Source organism: Lonchura striata, chromosome 15 (genome assembly GCF_046129695.1).
Source record: "Lonchura striata isolate bLonStr1 chromosome 15, bLonStr1.mat, whole genome shotgun sequence".
Taxonomy (NCBI): domain Eukaryota; kingdom Metazoa; phylum Chordata; class Aves; order Passeriformes; family Estrildidae; genus Lonchura; species Lonchura striata.
In genome coordinates, this window is record NC_134617.1 from 7,618,447 (window position 1) to 7,640,077 (window position 21,631).

General features: G+C 40.7%; 2 protein-coding genes across 6 annotated transcripts in view; one reads left to right on the top strand and one right to left on the bottom strand.

Moving 5' to 3' along the window:
- Positions 1-703: 703 nt before the first annotated feature.
- HNRNPAB (heterogeneous nuclear ribonucleoprotein A/B) overlaps positions 704-21,631 on the bottom strand; it is a 28,798-nt gene continuing 7,870 nt past the window's right edge. For 2 of the 4 annotated variants that reach the window (XM_021552131.2, XM_021552126.2), the window contains one exon: positions 704-5,505. The gene's annotated coding sequence lies outside the window, so the exon portion shown is untranslated. Of the gene's footprint in view, positions 5,506-19,910; positions 20,830-21,631 lie in introns of those variants that run through there. The other 2 variants (XM_021552132.3, XM_021552127.3) reach the window with 1 other exon arrangement.
- PHYKPL (5-phosphohydroxy-L-lysine phospho-lyase) lies at positions 12,063-20,415 on the top strand. Of its 2 annotated transcripts, XM_021552124.3 has the most exons (13): positions 12,068-12,210; positions 13,702-13,820; positions 14,546-14,705; positions 15,296-15,370; positions 16,186-16,273; positions 16,368-16,484; positions 16,687-16,769; positions 17,057-17,282; positions 17,550-17,704; positions 18,206-18,295; positions 18,468-18,598; positions 19,017-19,073; positions 20,236-20,415. In XM_021552124.3, exons 1-12 carry the CDS (start codon positions 12,149-12,151, stop codon positions 19,043-19,045), a joined length of 1,335 nt encoding a protein of 444 aa, XP_021407799.1. In that variant the 5' UTR covers positions 12,068-12,148; the 3' UTR covers positions 19,046-19,073; positions 20,236-20,415. The 2 variants fall into 2 exon arrangements, with proteins under 2 accessions (XP_021407798.1, XP_021407799.1); XM_021552123.3 differs by having other exon boundaries at positions 12,063-12,210; positions 18,468-20,415.

Sequence of the window (21,631 nt, forward strand, 5' to 3'; positions counted from 1 at the left end):
TTTCAAAAAATTAAATTACTTTCAGATGTGTCCAAGAAACCAATTCCTAACAGCAGGCCTGCTCTAACTTCTTTCTTACTCCCCAGAGATGTTCTATTTCCTAAGCATCTCCCATCTTAACTATCCAGAAAACACAGGACCCATTTGAAGGTGTTGTAAACTGCAGTAGGTGATTCCTGCAATTAGCTACAACATGACCAATCAGTAGAGCACTTGTGCATCTTCCTGGTTATTTGCAGATTGGTTGAAATGTTGATTTTGTTCTGCAGCCCAGGGTGCAGTGGAGGCTTGCTGGGCTTTCAGTCCAGGAGCATCAGCAGGAACCCCACACACACAGCCATGAAGAATCATTTTGGAGTCGCTTGAGTGAAACATGGTAGAAAGGTGTGGAGTTTTATGATGGCCAAAATAAATATTCTGAGTGCACAAGAAGGAGAAATAGCTCAGGGCAGAAATCAACCCCCTGACCATCAGGGTTAGGGTGCACTTTAACAGCAGGTCAGAACATTTTAGGTCAACCACTCTGCACCTTGTCCCCTGTACCCATCACCCCCAGACAACTCTGGAAAATGTATGTTTTACCCTTTTTTTAAATAGCTTTGGACTAAAAGATTGACTGTGTCTGCAGAAAAAAATAAAGTGTGTTTTCTAACTAAGGTTACAGGACAGCATGACTTCTTACACTATGAGTAGCTGGAGAGGGTTACCTTACTTCACTGCATCTGTTTTATTGGGCATAGGCTATTTTACATATAAAATCAATACAGAATACAAAAAATGTGATGACTAACATTTACAGTAAAAAATGTAAAATTGCATTTTGACCTGTATTTGCACTAGCAGTTCTCTCTGCTGCATCCACATCTTCCCAGCCCTAGTGAGCCTTGAGATGGCTCTGAGGGAAGGGTCAGTGCCTGTGTGCTCTCTGTGGCTCTACATGCAGAAATTCATGTAATTGGAGATCCAAGAGCCTTAAACAAATCCAGCATCAGGAAAGGCAGCTGTAGTCAGATATTTCTTCTGAAGTGCCTTGAGAGAGCGGGTCATTCATAGCTTGTTCCTCTTCTAAGGGGCTCCTTCCTTTCCAGTGTTCTCCTCCTGGAGTGAGAGCTCTCCTGGCTTTCTGTATCTTCTTGTGTGTTTCTTCTGTAGGTTTCTATGTTTCTTGTATCTCCCGTGGAACAAGACAAATATTTTCACTCCCTTTGCATAGTCCACAACTCATTCTATTCTCTGAGTTCAGCAACTCAAGATTTCTTAAAGCAACTAAGTACTGCAGGATCAAATTTAACACAATTAGGGTACCATCTAGGAAAAAAATACTTACATCACCTCCTCCAAGCAGAAAAGCACATTTTAACAAAAAATACATTCCCACATCATGCTTTCCATATATATGTCTGATTGCAAAATACACTACCTTATAAAGCAGATCATGAAGTTAATGGACTGTGATTTCAAATCTATTTGTACACGTTTTATTCATTTAAAGGAAAAATAAGTGTAGATTTCCAAGTTGTTTTTTTCATTTACCCTGAGGTGTATTTAATTTTGTGTTGTGTGTGACATATGGATTACATTGCCTGCATATTCATTTTTGTGCATATACAGTAAATGAGTTTTGCATGGTAATTAACAGTGCTCCTAAGCCTTTCATTTTGACAAATGAGCTTCAGGTTTTTGGGTCTGACACTTAAGTCACTGTCAGGAAAACTGAATCTGTAAATTCAATTTTGCAGGGACCAGACGGACTGCCAGTAGCAGGATGTTGGCATAAGGTACAGTAACATTAATAACTGTATATCCTTGAACAGGTCCTGAGGAATTTTGCTCCCTGCATGGTGACTGTTTGCACTGCTGCACTTGCTTTAAGCAACAGCTCACAGGCCTGGCAGACATGGTATAACGATACCTTGGGAGAGCAGGATTCCAGCAGCTTCAGGTCTTGTTGCCCCCAGCTCTGGGCTGGTGCTGGGAACACCAAAAACTTGCTAAGAATGACAAATCATTGTTAACACTGTCAGCAGAATGCCTTTTTACAGGCCTGCTCAGGCTTTTATCCTGGCCAAGCAAGCACCCATGGGAAGGCTGCACCATGTGCTCATGTGCCTTACCCAGTCCATGCCCTCCCAGCTGAGAAGTTAACAATGGGTTGTCTCTTTGTTGCAGAGTTCCAAACATTTCTTTTCTAACAAAGACTCTTCTGCCATTTTAATTATAACTCACAACCACTGCACTGCCTCAGTGCTCTGATCAGCAGCCTGGGTGCAGTGGTCAGGTAATTTGTAGCATCTCGTGCACCCAGAGCAGCCAGGGCTTGGAAATGCTACTGGCAGCCTGGGAGAATGAGGAGAGACATGTACTCCTGTAAAATGAGGATTTGATCCAGACTTGTAGGAGAATCCTCATTCTCCAACAAGAGTATGACACTGAAGCTGAGTGGAATTACAAACCCAGCTGTAAACATGTGGTATGTGGACACAGCTGGAGTTAACAGCATGCCACTAACTGATTGCAAACCCTGTTAGAATGTGAGCACACCCTTGGTATATCAAAGGTTTTAATTCTGTGTCATTTGTTTGGATGTACCATTAATAGGAAAAGAAATCTGAATGCCAATCCTTATAGTATTAACAGTAAGGTTAGTAAGTGTAATGAATGGAGCATTTCTCTGATTAAAATGTTTGTTTGTGTGTTCTCTTGCAGTGATCACTAAGCATGAAGCACAATATGTAAATAATGTGATATATTTTGAGCTTTTTAATTTTTGTATAAAAAAAGGAAAAAAACACTTTTGACAGTAATATATTGACCTTTTTTTATACTGGATTCTGACATTTATGGACTTGGAAAATAATGTAAAGCTCCCAAACCCATACCATTGCATGGTAACACCAGGATTTGCTAAAGATACTGATGACAGTAGCTGAGGATGAACAGTGTTCCCTGCTCATGCTGCAGTGTCAACTAACAGTACTGAGCCAGCCTCGTGTGCCTTACTGCATGAAAGGAGGGCAAAACCTCTGTCCTAATCTGGCTCTCAACTTCATATCTGCATTATACACACACATTAAAAGGATGAAAAAACCTGGCTGAAAACAAAGAAAAGAAGGATGCAGCCTTAAATATGAAAGAAGCTGCCGTCTACTGTCTGGTCAAACAGGAGAAGGATTTGCAACCTGTAGAGGAAACAAAGCTGAGCTCCATCCATCACTACCTGCTGTGGGCGTGATGGAAACAGCAATTCTGGGGCTAAACTGAACACCCTTGACTGCCTGTGGTTATCTCCTCTACAATCAAGAGAAACCTTTTTCCTCAAGAGGAAGCACCTGTGGATCCTGTTCTGGGGTCTGAGCCTGAAGATGTGCCAGCACTTTGTTACTGTGGAACACAAGTTCCCCAGGAAGCCTCTGCTGCAGCATTTCAAAACAGAAAAACCTGGCAATACTTTCAGTGCAGGGAGCTGCAGGACAGGGGAGGCTCTCCTCAAGTCCTTTCTTAAACAACAGAGCACATAATGTTGCTCTTGGGGTTCCCAGAAATTGGGAGTTTTGAGTATTTAATTGACTTGGTTTGCGGGGTTCATTTGATTTTTATTTCTTCTTGGTTTACATAGTTTTAACTGCAAACTAACTCTGCACTCTCCTCTTGTCTTATTTTTCTTCACCTTTTCAGTCTCTTTTGTTAAATTATCTCTTCTCAGGCACATCCCATGCAGAGCAGGGTAATATCATTATTTTGATATCTGCATATACCACTGTGGGATAAATTAAAATTGCAAACTATTCCACAGTTCAACATTTTTTAAGATGTTGAAAAAACAGCAATTGTGCAGCAGAGAGCCATAAAAAATATTTCAAAGAGGAAGAAGAGGGCTTACAGCCGAGTCTGTTCAGCTTACAATAGAGATCAAGAAGCAACCAGATTCCTTTACAGGGAGGAGATACTTTGTATTAACAATTTTTTAAACTGCACAGAGAAAAGATATACAAATACTCATCCAATGGGTAGAAGTTGAAGTTGAAGCCACAAACTCAAAACAGTAAGCTGTGGATTTTTATTGGTAAAACTGGTTAATCCTAACCAGATCAGTGACATAATTGCTATCACCTTTATGCCCTTTTGATTTAACAGATCATGTCTGGAGGAAATACTTTGCTCAATACAAGTTTCTGGGCTCAGTGTAGGAGTTTTAGGTGAAATCAGGAGCCTGACCATGATATCAAACACAGTATTATGGCTCTTTGTGGCCTTGGTCTTAGAGAATACAGAAGGGAGGCAGATTAGGTGCACTGAGTAGATCCAAAAGCTCTGTTAAGAGTCTTGTTTTATTGCCACTCTCACTGTAGCTACTGCCAGAGAGGGCCTGAGAGAGGGATGTGACTGTCCAGGTGCACCCTGCCCTGTCCAAGCTGACCTAGTGCTGCAGGTCTTGCTCCGATGTTGTGAACAACAGTGGGAATGTGCTTTGTGCTCCACACAGGTGGGGTGATGCCTGGTGTCTGTGAGTTCTCATCTGTGACCAGGCTCTGGGTGTCCTTGGGCTATCCCAGGAGTCAGGGTGAGCTTGTGCTCTGCGCTGGTCAGTGCTGGAATGGCCACCAAGCTCAGGAGAGGTGACACAGCCTCGGGCTGTAGGCAGTGCATTTGTCACCTGCTTGGCTGCTCAGGGGCTGCACCTACACATCACTGGCTTTGTGGCTATACTTGGCATCTCTACCAGTTACTCACCATTTCCTTGGTCACCATACAGATTAAATCCATGTTAAATTCAGATCAACTAACAAATCAAGAAACAACAATTATATAACTCAAAACAGCAATGAAAATGCATTTTATTTACTTCCATTTTATGTTCTCGGCTATCACTTTTGGTGTAGGGGTTTTTAAAGGCGTAAGGAGCAGCTAACAAGCTTCCACTGGCCTTTAGTGCTTTTGAAAAACCCCTTTAATATCCCAAATTAAAGCTAAAAAATTTTCTGTGAAAGGTTGAAGGCAAATCTCTCATTGATGTCACCAGGAAGATCTGTAATTGTTCCCTTAATGTACAGTTGTTCTTCTCATCTCCCCCAGTCATCTCCAAACCAAAAGCACTTCACTATTCCAAACCACACTGTGGGTTTCTACACTCAAATTCCTGCACATGTTGTGTTCATGGAACTTCTTTCAATATCAATGAGAGTTCAGTCCCCAGAATGACTGCAGAAAGCACAAGAATCTGGAAGTGTCCACAAACAATCTACAATGCAGATAGAAAAGTCTTGTTTTACATACGCTGGCAAAAACTAAACAGCTTTCTATCTAGCTCCTACTTGAAGAAGTTTGATATCACTGAAGCTACAAGACAAGCTAACCTCCAAAGCTTATGAAATTATATTAAAATTTATATTTTCTCTGAGGAAATACCCCGAAGTCCTATTATCTTCAGGTAAACAAGTCAGTATTCCGTCTTCAACTTGTGGAATATCCAGTGCTTGTAGGCATCAACTGTGACCACTGCCAGGCCTGCAAAACATTGACACAGAATACCAGAATAGTGCTTTACCCTCTCACCCCTGTGCAAGGCCACCATCCCCCTCCCAGCACAGAGCCTCTGCTGCCACAGCACCCAAAGCCACTTGTTGGTAGTGGAGGAAGGCTGGAATTACCACTCTAGCACAGGAGTGCAGCTGTATCCACCCCCACCAGTGCTACAGCTCAGCTACCAAACCTTTTTGTGACCCTCCTTGGAAATTCCCAGGAAAAGGCCCTTGGTGCTGCATGTACAAAGATCATCTATGCACGTGCAGCCAGTCAGGAATGTTCAGGACACTGGACTCACTGCTCACATGCAGTGGCTTCTCTAGAGCCCTGCTGCTGCCACTCCCATCAGGAATGCTGGATCATGCTGCACGCTGCTGCCACTTTGGCTATGAGAATCACATGAGGAACCAGTGGGTCTCCTGGATCTCTCCCCACTCCTTGGGGGTGGTACATCCACTCTACCACCCCCTGGTCAAAGGAGCAGAGCCCTGTGGAGAGCAGGGGGTGATCCCAGCAGGGCTGGCACTGGCACCTCGAGTCCTGCCTGGTCCTCAGCTGGGTTGGGGCATTTGGCCTTTAGACTCTGCCAGTGTCCCTGGCTCCCTGCCCACGGCACAGAGCTCAACCTCAATGACCTTTAAAGACTGTTCCAAGCCCAGCCACTCTGTGATTATCAATCATACCGTTCAGATCAACAGACTTAGTTGGAGAAACTCTTGGGTTTTGTACTGATTTCACAGAGTCTAAGAGGAAATCTGTTTAAACTTCCATGTGCCTTATACACCAACATATTCAGAAGAGCAGTTGTTAAATCCAGAGCAGTCATGATCTTACTGCAGTGAGTTGAAAAGATGTGCTTTGCTCTGCAAATTCATGCCAGATCAGTTGGTTATTTTCTCCTTCCATATGACAATGTTTATGTGGGTCTTTCTGAATACTTTATGAATAGCTCACGAAGACAAATTTTACTTCTAGGTAGTACTGGCAGTCTTGCTCAAATCTCAGTCATGATCTCAGCCTTTCACAAACTTTAGGGAGCTTTTTCCCCCAGGAGATCTCTCTTCTTTTGTTTTCCCCTCTGGTTTGAAAGAATCTGAGACTGCTTTACAGCAATTCCAAAAAGCAGCTGAATGTTACCACTATATGTCAGCAGCAATGAAGATGACTGACAGAGAGGCTGCTAACGCTTACAAAATGTGAGTCAGGCTTAGACTGAGCCACTGATTTTTCTTGATCACTAAAATATTTGGTGTAACTTCATAAATTCATCAATAGACATTCTGGGTTACTGATACTGGGTGAACCTGAAACTCAGACAAATATATTCTTGTTTTTAGTTGACAAAACAAAATTCCTGCCTCTAATTTAAGTGCCTGTGAAAGCACAGTGCTTTCTATGAGGTTAAACCAACCATGTCTGCTGCTACCCAGGAGCAGAGGACAGTTTTCTGTAAGGCTTGTTCCATTTCAAACTGTAGCTAATGACCATCCTTCCAGTCACCACCAACATCCTCTCTCTTAACACGCTGTAGCCCAATGGGTTTTGGAATCAAAGCTCCCAAACTGAATGATAAGGGCACAAGAACTCTCCTGAGAGGCCTAAAAGGTTTTCCAGCCACAAAGCTCTGCAGGCAGGGCTGCCTTGCTGTGCCCCACAGTGACTGAGGCTGGAGCTGCTGCTGCCTGTGGTTGTGGCAGTGCTGGTGCTCCAGGAGGGCTGATGCTGCATCCAGCTGTGAGGATAGGAGTGCTCCCTAAAGCTTCTGGGGAGGATGGATTTGGGGAAGAAGGGAAAAAAACCCCATGTGTGTAACTCCACAGATGGCAGCTTGAGAGGAACCGTGCCAGAGCATGAACAAAATAATTTGGCCTGTTCTGATGGAGACAAATGAGATTAATTTAGAGTTGTGCAGCTCAGTCATGGCTTGGCCTGTGAATTCAGGAATATTTCTTGAGATTACAAAACAAGTGGCAGAGAAATCCTGATCTGACCCCAAAATGGAACTGTTCCCAAGTGTCAATTCATCAATATTTTAGTTTAAAAACATCATAATCAAGATATTGCCACATGCTTTGTTTTATTCCCCTAGGGAGTTGCCTCTTCTGTATGCACTGCTTCTGACACTTCCTGTATATATAATGGTGATGAATTTTTCTGTATGGATTTTTCTCCTGTGTATTTAAAAATAAGAATGTTTCTTTTAATGGTTAGAGATTTTCTGATGTGTTTTCTTTTTAGGAAACCAATACATGAAATACTTAGATGAACTTTTGTCTTCTGTAATTTCATAAATTTAGCATTTGAAATCCTTAAGCAAACCAGCAAAACATATGGGAGGTTTTAGCAGTTTAAGACATCCCATGCAATGATGCAAAGTAATCCAAGGAAAATGACACCTGTGGTTTTAAGACGGTTACAGTAACCACTACCTTGGATAAAGTTTTGGTTTTACACTCAGCCAAATATAGCAGGTTTTGGGCAAGAATGCAAGAACTCACACACTGTAATGCACAACTGATTAAAATAAGTAATAAAAATTAATTAAACTATTAAGATGCCATCACGTTTCCAGCTTTCTCATACTGTAAATAACTTCACTGGCCTGTCAATGTAATGTGTGCATTGTAAAGGTGAATGCTGGTTCAATGCTGCCCTCCAGAGGAGACTTTGTTAAACAGAAGCAAATTTTATGCAAATTTTGTGCTGTGATAGTGTCTCTTAATGTACAGCACACATTACTTTTGTGTAACTCTATAGTTTGAATAGACACTTGTAAAACCAGGAGTGCATGGATAGAAACTTTAGTTTTTTTCCAAATCTGATATTTCGTTTTTGGGAAATACAATTGTATTTTCACCTTTTTTCAGTCCCACTGTTGCCTAAATAATTTACAGTGTTACACACATATAATCTACCTATAGTAGGTTTCCTGACACATTTCTATTTTTAAAATTTTAAGCATGGAAGCTCTGAATTATTTCCTTTGTAGGCAATGGATTTCTCTCTAAGATATGCAAAATATGAATAACTACAAATTATTAAGATATAAAAATTTAAATGTCACCAAGCTACTCATCCTGGACAAATAGTGCAGGTATGTGGCTGAGTTCAGATTAGTGAGTTTGGTTCCAATGTGCTCTAGCAGAGGAAGGAGTGTCCAGAGGTGGAAAGAACCTCCATATTGCTTTGTTTCATTTGGAACTCGTGGATTTTACCTGTTCAGGACAGGCTGACGTGCTGAGCAGCACAGCCAGCCTTGCAGAGGTTTAACCAGAGATTTTCAAGTGAGAAGTTACATATATGGATCATTTCAAAAGGCCTGTAACACTCTAACTTGCCAAGGCAATCACTGTGGCACACACTGAACCTGTCAACCTTACAGGACAGAGTTTATGTAAGCATATTTCTTGACCCTTTGCAACAGTGTTGGTTTTTTTTTTGTTTGGTTTTTTTTTTTTTTTTTAATAAAAAGAAGGGGCAGAGAGAAACATTTGGTCACTCTAGTTAGACCAGTCGCAGTGTCACTTACTGGAGTCACCTGCCTTTTAAACGTGTTCCTGGCACTGCACTGGACCTGGCTGTAATTAATTCAGTTTGGAATACTCCAGAGCTCCACCTGGGGGGAATCTATTACAGACTGAAGCAAACCAGTGAGTAAAAAAACAATTTCCTAAACTTTATTTTCCCTGGCGACAATTTATATTTGTAAGCTAAAAATTGCTTTCAGTATTTTCACATCCCCAGGTGAACTACTGCAACTTTGCCATGTGCTTGTGTCCCATTAGATGGCATAGCACAGGAGATGCGTGACTGTTGTGTAACCTGCAGCTAAAGTAAGTGCTGAGAATCTGTCACTTAGATATCAGTGGAGGAAGGACTTAATAGATTATATTATTGTATACTACTGCAGAGAGCCTGGGGGAAACCACAGGAAGGCTGGGAAACAAGAGTTTTCCATGCATAAGAAGTTTAGTTATTGACAAGAGAGTAGAATAAGTAACATTAGTAACATTTGTGGTTTTCCTATGACTTAGGACAATTAATTCCTATTTTGTTAAGTTCTGCTAGAAGTTGCCTTAAGTGTGGTTTCATGGAACAGTCACCTCACTTCTGTGTCAGCTCACTTGTGTGGTTCCTTACATAACTTAGATATTAATGAACATTAGCTATTAAGAAATTTAGATATTAACTTAGATACTAAGAAACTTAAAAGGCAGGAGACCCAAGTATCTGTAAACGACATTGAAAACATCTGCTGCTTTTTATTATACTGTTAAACAATGTATTTTAAAAGTTAATTTTACAGGAATTTGTTGTGTGTAGGTGAGTGCTAATCAAACTTGTATTTCTGCAATTACATTAAAAAATTACAATCTGGTTTTGCAAAGCAAAAGCACCCATGATATCCACTGAATTTGTAAATATAGCAGGAAAGGTATCAGTGCAAATGAGAGCTGGAGTATGTTGTGTTTGCTGGTTTGTTTCATAGACTGCAGTTTTATAAACAATTTCATAACAGCTTTTTGAGTTTCAGTTTGGGTTTCTTTTTCTGCTATCCTAAAAGCAATCAAAAATACTGAATATGAAGAATGTTCAGCACAAATACCACAGTCAAAACTGAAAACCCCCTGCTTTGCTGCATTACATGACTTTGGACAAAGAAACGACACAAAACTAGTGGGTACACAAGCATTTGAGAAATTGTACCTGCTGGTATCTCAAATCTGTATACAGTTTAGAAAAATATATCCAACGTGTGCCTTATCTGTCCATATCTGTTTTGAAATTATGTCAACAGAGCTTAATCCTCTACCATGTTATGCAAGTGTCCCTCATTTATGTGAGTGGTTGCATCACTCCGGGGAGGCTGTTCAGAGGAGAAAGGGCTGTTTGTGTGTTTGCAGCTTGCCAAAAATGAGTTTTGAATGTATTTACATGGTATTTTATACAAAGCTGGCTAAATCTCTGTATATGACCTTTGAAAAGAAATATATAGATACTAAAATTACAGAAAATGTACTTAACATTTTCATTTGCAAACTTTTTGTGGCTCTTGATCATGTATGTGCCACGAAAAGTATTCTATTTACTCTTCTTTGGGGAGCAACTACTTTAAAAATGAAGGCATTAATAACAGTATTTCTTATCCAGTGTTTTAACATGTTAAAATGATATTAATTAGTATTACATCATATATTTCTAGTTTAAAGGTGTAATGGACATTACCTTGAGACCTAAAAAAAACGTTTTTCTTGTGCTTTTTTTAATAAAAGCAAAGACTAGATTTTAGAAATGGTCTCTCTGTACAGATTACTTTTACAATTGTGTGAATATGTATAATGAACTCTGCATTTGTAACCAAGAGTAAACTTTCCAAATTGTAAATGTTCAGGTTGTTATTATAAATAGCTAGTAAATATCTTAACCAGACAAGAGTTCAAATAAAGATTAACAGCTATTATTAACTTTTTCTTCACTGTCTTTTGTTACTTAAAACCTGACCTTTATGAAACCATGTAGTTAGATTAAGTTCAATCTAACTTTAAGTACATAGCAATTTGGTTTTGCATTCTCCATATTGTACAAAACTTTTACTACTCCTGTGGTCATTAAGTAATTGCAACTAGAGACAATTAATGGTGGCTATACCTAGTGAGCAAAATCTGCCAACTGTAGTTTTTAAATTATCTGTTCTGTTTTTCTAGAGTTTTCAAAAGATGTTAGTTTAAACCAAAAAAATTTGAATGTGTATTTGGAAGGAAAAATTTTGTCACTTTATAGAATCAAGTTGGAAAAGCTGATGAACTTGGTTATGGGATACAACACCTGAAGTAGAAGAACTCAATGCATCGCAGAACCTTCTTTCTAGTTCTTTTTCCTATTTTTCTTTAGGTAATTCCAGTCAAACAGGAATGGAAGAAAGACCATTCTAATCTGATTGACAGCATTTCCTCTTTTAATCCTAACTGTGACCTGCTTTAGGGTTGCCTCTGAAGGAGTCAGTCAGGTGCCTACCCTATCTGCCACCAACCACACACAGGGGTACAACCTGTAAAAGGCTGGGTTTACTTCTTCTGCTTTAACAATGATGTGGAAGGATTATTTCAGTTCTACCACCCTGACTACCGACTCAAATTATTTTCAACTGTAAAAGAAACTTCCTCAATGTGTATTTCAAATGCAAAGTGCTATAGCTGTACTAAGGTACCCTCCGAGGTGAGCGGGATGCGGGGCGGATGAATCCGAGCAGGGTGAACCCCCGGGGGGTGTGGTTTGAGGGTGAGCTGCCAGCAGCCCTGCGGGGCTCCAGCCTGTCCCCGCGCGTCCCCACTGCTGCCTGCGAGGGACGCGCCGCCCGCCCCGCCTGGGCGAGCTCCGGCTGAGCCCCCGCCGCGCTCCCGGCGCCCGCGGGCCGCGCTCGGGGCTGCGCTGGGCGCTCCGGCCGCGCCTGCCCTGCCCTGCCCTTCCCTTCCCTTCCCTTCCCTCCCCTGCCCTGCCCTGCCCTCCCCTCCCCTCCCCTCTCCTCCCCTCCGGCCGGCCCCGCGGGAGGCGGCCGCTCTTTCCCTCCCTTCCTCTCTCCCTCCCTCGCTCCCTCCCTCGCTCCGCCGCCGGCCCGCGGGCGGCCATGCGGGCGGCACAGCCGCGCTCCCGGCAGCAGACGCTGGCCCTGCGCCGGCAGCTCCTGGGGTGAGTGCTGCGGGAGCGGGGCCGGGAGCGGGGCCGGGAGCGGGGCCGGGAGCGGGGCCGGGAGCGGGCCCCGCCCGGCGGCAGCGCCATCGCGCCCGCCTGGAGCGGCGGCAGCGCCGGAGCCGCGCCCGCACAGCCCGGAGCGCCGCTGTAATTAACAGGAATTAGCCTTTCTTAACGAGGGGGATTACGAAACTGCACCGTAAAACCCGTATGATACCGAGTGCGCTTGTTTAGAATCTAAACTGCTTAGAAAGCGTTTTCTGCGAGCCCGGCAGAGGCACCGCTGGGGCTGGAGGCCGTGCTGGGCCAGGCGAGGCTCTGGCTCTATTACAGCCCATTTTTCAGGAAACTAATTATACCAAAACCGTGATGGAATTAACAACAAACGTCTGTTCTCTTTGACAGAATGAGGGACAAGACTCAGTTCTAAACTTCCCATTACCGGTGATGTTTCAACCAGCCTAAAGAAAGTCTTAATTCTATAGACTATCACCAAGTATGGCAACATAACTCTTTTTTAACTGTGGGCATATTTTCATATCATATATATTCAAATCGAAGGCTACTTTTATGTCTTGTATAAATACAAAAGTTGGGCTGAAAGTAAATGCTAAAATTAAATTATGCCAATTACATGCACCTGAAAAATACTACACTGTGTATTAAGTATTTTTTTTATTTGCCTTGCCACTGGCAACAAAGACCCATCTCTGCAAGCACTTTCTTAGCATCTTTTGAACAGTTACGAGAGAAGCTTGCAAACTCCCACCTATTTTGCCAGCTCACACAGAAAGTATCAAGATACCTGTTGGGGAGGGATAATGAAGCACTTTCTTACTTCACCATTGTCCTTTGTCATCCATTTGACAATAGTTTTGTATTTATTGTCAAACTATTTCACTGTAACCCATCTTTTACTAAATGACTTATGGAAGTTTGATATTGGCCTTCAGTCTCAAATCTCTGCAACTCCTACTTAGGCAGTTGTGTTTCCATTTTACTTGTTTGGCAATTCCTTTAAAAAGTGAAACAAAACAAATAAGTAAACACAATTAAGTAAACCAAGCCTTATAAAATAACTTGGTGTTCCAGCTATGGTTAGTGAAGCTTTAACAGTCACCTGCAGTAAACTATCTGGAAAATCAGTATGTTGGCAGGAATAGTAAGAATATAATAAGAATAATAAAAAGAGCACAGCACAAGGTAAGAGACAAAGAAGAACAAAAAGGGCAGACAGCACAGACAGTAAGGAGTTACAGTTAAGACAGGATCAAACTATAGAGGCGGGTCTGCTGTGGCTAGACCCTAGAGTAGGATTTTCAGGTTTGAAGTGTGTTTTTTTCCTGTTAATCTAAGAAAATTTGAGTACAAGGCCTTTAATTTAGGGGCCAAAAGCAGGGTGACTCTGCGAGCAAACAGGAGAAATGCCTTTTACCAATAGGATAAACTAAACTAAGATTTATTTTGCTTTTCTGATGTCTGTCATAGCTCTTCTTGCAAGCTGTTTTTTCCTAACGATCCAGTGAAGATTGTGAAGGCAAAAGGCCAGTATATGTATGATGAGAATGGGAGACAGTACCTTGACTGCATAAACAATGTTGCTCACGGTAAGCTGAAGTCGTGGTATTGAATGTTATTTGATACTGTGTTTTTTTAAGCAGAACAAAGAACAATCAGTACTTTTACTGTGGTTGCACTGTGCTGGGGGAGGGGGTGTTTAATTGGAAAAGTGGAAGGAAACTTTCTGGAGTGTGTAGTTTGGGGAGTTAAAGTGTTTTTGAATTTGGGTGTGTGAATGTGCTTTCCAGATTTGCTTCCTGTCCTGTCTTCCTAGAAACGTGTCTGAAACATGCAGAATTTTTCCCATGGAAACTCAAGTAAAGCACCTCACTGTAAAACGAACAAGTGACATTTTGTTGTTTTTGTAAAAATTATTGTTGAATTACTGCTCAGTGTGCTGCCTTGTGTATAACTGCTGCTTTCTTACAGGATTTGAAAGCTCTCTAATCTAACCCCTACCAGGGCTAGTAATTCTTTGATAGTAAAGCTTACCTGCACCTTCCCAAACTCCTGAACTGTGTAAATGCCTACATCCAAGCATCAAATCAGACACTATTTGTTTTAGCATGTCATTTTCCAGTACTAACTACAAACCTGGAATACAGTAGGAGGCAATTTCAAATTTCTGAGGAGCACAAAAGTGTTTTTACAAGATGTACCATTATTAAGGCCATACTGATAATATCTCTGTACTATTAAGAGAAATGTAAGTGTTAAGCTGGCATACGAATGAACACCATAGATAATAGGAACTCTCCACATTCTCTTGCAGTTGGACACTGTCACCCTGATATAGTAAAGGCAGCCCATGAACAGAATCAATTGTTAAATACAAACTCTCGTTACCTTCATGACAACTTGGTTGATTATGCAGAGAGACTTTCAAAAACACTACCTGAAAAATTATGCATCTTCTATTTCTTGAATTCTGGGTAAGTTGGGTGCATTAGAATTGATGCTAAGGCTTTACTAGGTATATACAGACATGTACACACTCTTATCAACAACCAGTTTCAGTCTGGTGTGGATGACTAGATACTGACAAAAACCAGGACAATGGGTTTGGTTCTGCAAGCTCTCTACCTGGAAACTAAACTAATGCTTTATTTAAGAAGGGCTTTATTCTATTTGTAAGAACTTGGACCACAAAACAGTAATGTAAATACCTGCTGTATTAGTTTCTTGTCTGATTTGCCTTCTGATTTGACAGTTATTCTTAAAATTAAATTTAGCAATGCATTGCTTCTGTTGGAGGGGGGGACATATTCTTAAGCAAATTTCATATGGAAGAAAAAAAAAGCCAGATTGTTTCTGAAGTAGTTTTGTGTACTCTGGCTTTTTAAGATGGATTCTGTTCTGCTGAACAGTCCTACCTAATGAGTGCTGATTACTAAGGAATTTGTGCATAACATGAATCAAGTTCTGTCTGTTCTCTGCAGACACAAAGAGCAGCACAAAGGAGGTTAGATTTCAAAACTCAAGAGATCAACAATGAAACAATTACTGAATTTTTCCATTGTAGGTCTGAAGCCAACGACCTTGCCCTTAGATTGGCACGGCAGTATACAAAACATGAGGATGTTATCGTTTTAGACCAGTGAGTACATTGGCAATTTGGGGGTACAAGGCTCAGTTTTTGCTCATGGTCAGAGCATTTCTGAAATCCTCCTGTAGTAGAACAACTGTAACCAGGAAGCTGAGGGAAGCATTTCTCCCTTTGTTCAATATTTGCCAGCCCAGCCCTGAGAGCTCTGGTTGGGCTCTCCAGTAGTTGACAGCTGTTGACACACTGGAAGGAGGCCAGCAGTGGCCTGCCACGATGGGAAAGGAGCCACAGCAGTGAGAGGTGCTGGGTTTGTTCAGCTGCAAGAGACAGCCAGATAGATCTCACTGCAACTACAACTGTCTCATGGGAAGGAGCAAAAAAGATGGGAGCCAGGTGTGAAGATGTGTGGTGACAGGAAAAAATACCTCAGATGTAAGTTCAAACCTAAGGAATTTTGATGAGACATAGGAAAAAAAAAAGTCTTTTGCCATGAAGGGAGTCAAATATTAGAACAGGATGCCCAGAGTCACTGAAAACTCCATTGTTGGAAGATATTTAGAAATAGACCCTTCTCATGGTTCTGCAATCTTGTGATACTGCTCAGGTGTTCCCTGCTGTAATTCCAGTCACTGGTACAGGCAAACCAGTGCTGAGTCCTGTCCCTCTGCATCCTTTATATTAAAAAAAATCCAAGTAGCACTAAGCTTATTGATAGAAAAGAAATTGCAGAGCTGTTTCAGCTTAAGTTACTGAATTTCCTACCAGATGATAGCAGCTGGCTATTTTTTTACTATTTGGAATGCTAATACTAAAGAACTTTTGATACTGAGAAAATTGCTGTTTAGTTCTGCCAATTGTTTTTGAAGTGCTTACCATGGACATCTGACATCTTTGATTGACATAAGCCCATATAAATTCAGAAATCTAGAAGGACAAAAGGAATGGGTCCACGTGGTATGTACTTCAGCCTATACCTACCAATTACTTGTCAATTGAGTGAAGTTGTTTTTATGATATATTGAATCTAGGATACTGTTCTTTTGCATAGGCTCCTGTTCCAGACACATACAGAGGACTTTATAGAGAAGACCATGAAGATTCAGTAACAGCCTATGCTGATGAAGTAAAAAATATTATTGAGCATGCACATAAGAGAGGCAGAAAGGTAAAACATCATTTCCTTAACTGTTTGTCTTGTCTTAGAAATGAATGTGCCTGACTGGAAGTGCAATTCAGAGTTACTAAACTCAGTGGTATGAACTTGTGAAAAAGAAAAGATTACATTAATAATCAAAAACATTCTAAGGACAAAGAGCTTGCTACACAACTTTCTGTATAGTGTTCAAGCACTGTATGCTGTGTTTCAGATTGCTGCATTTTTTGCTGAATCTCTACCAAGTGTGGGTGGTCAAATCATCCCCCCAGCAGGATATTTTCAGAAGGTTGCAGAGTAAGTGGTCATTCATTATCTTTTTAAACTTAACACATTTGGGAAATAGGTAATGCTCTGCCTGCTGTAGAATAGAGCTTGATAAATAGGAAATTACCCAAGCCTTCATGTTAGAATGTGAACTTTGTATATGGCAAAGATCTGCTTAAAAACACACAGTATATAGGATAGGTTTGTATACATTTGTTTCCTCAAAGTTTGCAAAGTAACACTTTCTGCATGTTCCTAAACAGTAAATGCTATGTTCTCTTTCCTTTTAAGAAACAATCAAATCTGTTCCGTTACAGGCATGTGCACAAGGCAGGAGGTGTATTTATTGCTGATGAAATTCAAGTTGGCTTTGGCAGGGTTGGCAAGCACTTTTGGGCATTCCAGCTTCAGGGAGAAGATTTTATACCTGATATTGTCACTATGGGGAAACCAATAGGAAATGGGCACCCGCTTGCTTGTGTAGCAACAACAAAAGAAATTGCAGAAGCATTTGCGGCTACAGGAGTAGAGTATTTTAATACAGTAAGTAAACAGTTGCCCATTTCTGTAAAGGAGTCTAAGGATTAAAATTACATACTCATGCTGTGTTTTTATTAGTATTTTCCACACAGTAACTAAAGAGGAACTGTGTTGCTGTACTATTTCTATCTTTCTAGTATATGACTGTGTTTTTGGCTCCATCTGATAAAAGCAATACTATGCTCCTTGTATCACCGAGGCTACACTTTCAGTGACATTTTTTCATCTTTCTTCCCTTTCCATGGCTCTCTGCTCCTTTCCTGGGCTCAGTTTGGTGGGAACCCTGTTTCATGTGCCATTGGATTAGCTGTGCTAGATGTAATTGAAAAGGAACACCTTCAGGCTCATGCCACAGAGGTAGGCAACTTCTTGATGAAGACACTCAAGGAGCAGCAAATAAAGCATCCCATCATCGGTGATGTCAGGTATCAGTGCTTTCTCTTTGGTTCAGTCAGTCCAACAACTCAATCCAACAGACATTGTTTTAAGAAAAAAATCATTAGATTTTATATTTTCAGCAAAAATAAAGAGCCTCCTGTACAATTAAGTAAAACAAAGTTGAGCTTGTCAGAAGTCTCACATACTTTGCCACACTGGGCCAGTACTGTTTTATCAATTTATTAGCTGCTAAAAGAGTTCACTTTCCTGTCTGAACTCAAAGTTCAAGTGCACATGGTACAGAAGTGATGAGCTAGACAGAAAACATGTTTAACATCCTGTCCTGCTATGCCAGTGTGAGCAGACAAAAATCTGTATTATTACATTTCTTCACAACAGCAAAACCTTCTAGCAGTAGCCAAGCATCAGGTAATTCTCATGCAGTACTGCTCTAGTCTTAAAAAAATCTTGGGTTTTTTTTAGTTCACTTGTAGTTCCTTCCTCTTACACTGACTCTGACAGACTGACTGTTTTTATTTCTATTACAGAGGTTGTGGCTTATTCATTGGAGTGGACTTAATCAAGGACAAAGCAGAAAGGACTCCAGCCACAGCAGAAGCAGAGGATTTAATAACAAGGTACAATCATTCCTTAATATGGGGGGCAAGCACACAGACTACCCCTCACACTCAGGAGCTGCTAAAATACAACTGACACCAGTCAATGTAGGAAGGCACTGTGTGGCAGCCTGGTTGGTGTTGGAAGTTTTTCTGGGCTACATGCAGAGGTTAATGGTTTTGCTTTTTTCAGACTTAAGGAAAAATATATTCTACTGAGTACAGATGGGCCAGGAAGGAATGTGCTGAAATTCAAGCCCCCAATGTGTTTTAATATGGAGGATGCAAAATTTGTTGTGGAGACAATTGACAAAATACTATCAGGTAAAAAAATGATCAAAACCCTCAGAAATAGTGGGTGGTTTCTGACTTTCTTAAAGACAATGCTGAGCTGCTGAGCCTGATTTTCACATAATGTTAAAATGGAGCCAAGATGGTAAATGCTGAGCACATAGCCTTCCCTTCTCAGTTATTCTGTGTTTAAGTTCTCCAACAAAACTACTTCCTCTGCAGATGCACATGTCTTTTAAAACAGCTTTTCTCTGGCTGAGGTTTGAGTGTTTAGCTTATGTGAACAAGCACAACTTGTAAAAGAGGTCCACATGCTCCTGAAAGCCATAATCTATGTACTTTTTCCAATTAGCTTTTATGCAACTTCTACACACTTAGCATTAAGAAAGTTTGTGACATTTTTTTACATTAAGTCATGACTTTTCTAAGTTGTTGATTATTTTCTCTCCAGATATGGAAAAAGAATGTCTGAACCAATAGAAAACACCAGTTTGTTCAACCTGAGCAGGTATTTACCTATAGTCACCCAGAACTATTTATTTAGAAGCCAAGGTTCCTAAATATAATTTCACAAGCACTGTCAGCATAAAGCTTCCTCAGAGATGCCTTTACTCAAAGGTTGCAGGAATTTCTGGGGATCTCCAAGCATGGACACACTTGTGTACATCCAGCATTCACAACTGCCTTCCATCAGTCTGACACTCCCAGCAACACTGTGTGCATCACTTGTTGTAAGCAAGGGCCAACATGTCCCAGACATGACTGTCTCTAGAGCATGCAAATGACTGCACATCCACACAAACAGAGCTTTTCTGCTTGCTGCTCAGTGCCTTCAGGCTCCAGCCAGAAGCTGGTCCAGCTGCATAACCACTTCTCAGCAGATCTCCCCTTAAGTGTCATTTCAGGTTCACAGCTGGCATCTCATGCTTCAGGATCCATTTATCCCTAGACACAAAGTTTGTGGATATCAGAGTAAGATTGGTCCTGTTAAGTCTTCATAGTCTTGTTATCTCTTCATCTGTTGAGGTCCCTCAGTAAGTTGCCAAGAGAACACCTAGCTGCAACTCAGTTTGCTGCACACTCATGAGCACAGTGTACACTTACAGTTAGCACCTTGGTAACAACATCCTTTGGTACACTTAGTACTTCTTCAAACTACTCTAAGAGACAACCAGATGTTTAGATGAACTCTGAGTAGCTGGGCAGGAATGCACCTAATGTGGTCATTGTGAGCAGTGTCATCAGTAGTGGCCTCAACCACCGTGACATTCACAGTGCTATGGCCCTGAGCTAAGGAGGAATGTTTTTAGTTCAGTGTATATTAGTATAGCAAGGCACAAGAAAAATGTGTTAATATTTTATTTAGCAAGTTAATGAAAAGACATACAGCTGTTTATACTACTTATTCTTAGGAACAGAAAGATTACTTAACAGTGCCAGTGCAAATTAGAGGCCTAATGACTTAATGTACTTATCTGTGATCTAAACTAAGCAAGAAAAATTCCTTTATTTTCTACAGGAAACCAAAGATGCAAAAAGCCTCTTACTAAGTACAGTACTAGTAAGACACTTACATATAATGTAAGCGAAAATGAGGCAATGAAGTAATTTCTTTTAATGATACTTTTACCAAAAAAAAACCATAACATTATTTTATTTTCTTTCCATAGGTTTCAAACAAAGTTCAAGATCTACTACTAAGAAACATTATTCTACTATAATAATGCACATTTAATCTTCATCCTAGCATGTCTTAGACCAGATAAGTCACCTTTGATTTTTCTGTTTTCATTTATCTTGTTTTTAGTAAAAGCTCTAGAAGAAATAAATTTTACAAGAGCTTGTCTCAACTCTGGCAGTGTGGAATTGGCTTTTATTTAAAACTGCATATCTAAAACTGATTATAAAGGAGGATTTTTCTAATGGCCACTACAAAACACATTTTCTAAATTTACGCACTTTCAGGTTATGACTTTTTCAAATTAGGATGAGCCAATGGGTGTTCTGATATTTTCATCAATTCTTCAGCTACCTATGCAAACACCATTCCAGGTGCCAGTACACACAGTCCTTCCCAGGACTCTGATGAGTTTCAGCAGCCAGTATCACAACAAGGTCCCTAAGCAGCACTATATTCAACAAACACTCTCAAGCCAGCAGGTTAAGTCAAAAACTTCAGTTCCAAATTCCTAACATCAAACACACGAGGGACAGACAGCTGAGGGCCATGGCTCCCAAACCACTTCTTACAAACGCGGTCTGTCCTGGAGAAATATCCAAGTAGGATTAGTAAATTAAGAGTAGGTTACAGCCATAAGCAACAACCTTGTGTACAAACCTTTACTTTCACCAGGCAGTGTTTTGTATCACAAATTTTTCATGCAAAGAAGAAAGGGAAAAGCCAGCTCTGCATTTAAGTACCAGTATCCTCAGTTTCAGCCTAAGGCCACATCACTTGTTAAGGAAGCATTACCTGAGCACCTACTTAAAAAAACCACCACAATAACACCAGCTGACAAACTCTTGTTAGGACACTACTAGCCAGAAGGACTGCAGCACAGTGATCCTGGTACCATACAATTTTCCCACTGGAGGGCCAAGTGCTTGCTAGAAAAGTATTCTGCTACCCCCTATTTCACAGAAAAAAACATTTGCAGTATGTAATAAAGTATTTAAAACTTGAGACAGTAATACTTCTAAATACTGTACTCATTTGTTTCAGTGATCTGCTGGTTTTTATTTGTGAATAAGTTGGGCTGGAGGTTACGTGGTCCAGCTGTAAAGTTGTAAACCGTAAGATTTAAAATCTAATTTTTCAAAAAATACTTCCAACCTAACACCAGAAGTGTCTTACAGACTTCTAAATTTACAAGCAAGTTTTTCTTTTCAAGGACAACCAGCAGGGAGCAGCAGATTATGGTCCATGCAGAAATAGCTGCATCCCTTGTTAAAAAAACTGGAAAGGTCACTAGTAACATGTGTTTGTTTCTTGTCTTAGCCACTTGGTTTGATTCCACTTCCAGGTGTTCCTTGTTCAAAGAGAATTTGTTGTAAGAAAAAATATTG

Excerpts from the sequence above, each read along its gene's own strand:
- PHYKPL (XM_021552123.3), top strand. The coding sequence starts at position 12,149 with ATGCGGGCGGCACAGCCGCGCTCCCGGCAGCAGACGCTGGCCCTGCGC. Across the intron at positions 14,706-15,295 it reads TTCTATTTCTTGAATTCTGG|GTCTGAAGCCAACGACCTTG; the intron begins GTAAGTTGGGTG and ends TTTCCATTGTAG. Across the intron at positions 18,296-18,467 it reads GCAGAGGATTTAATAACAAG|ACTTAAGGAAAAATATATTC; the intron begins GTACAATCATTC and ends TGCTTTTTTCAG.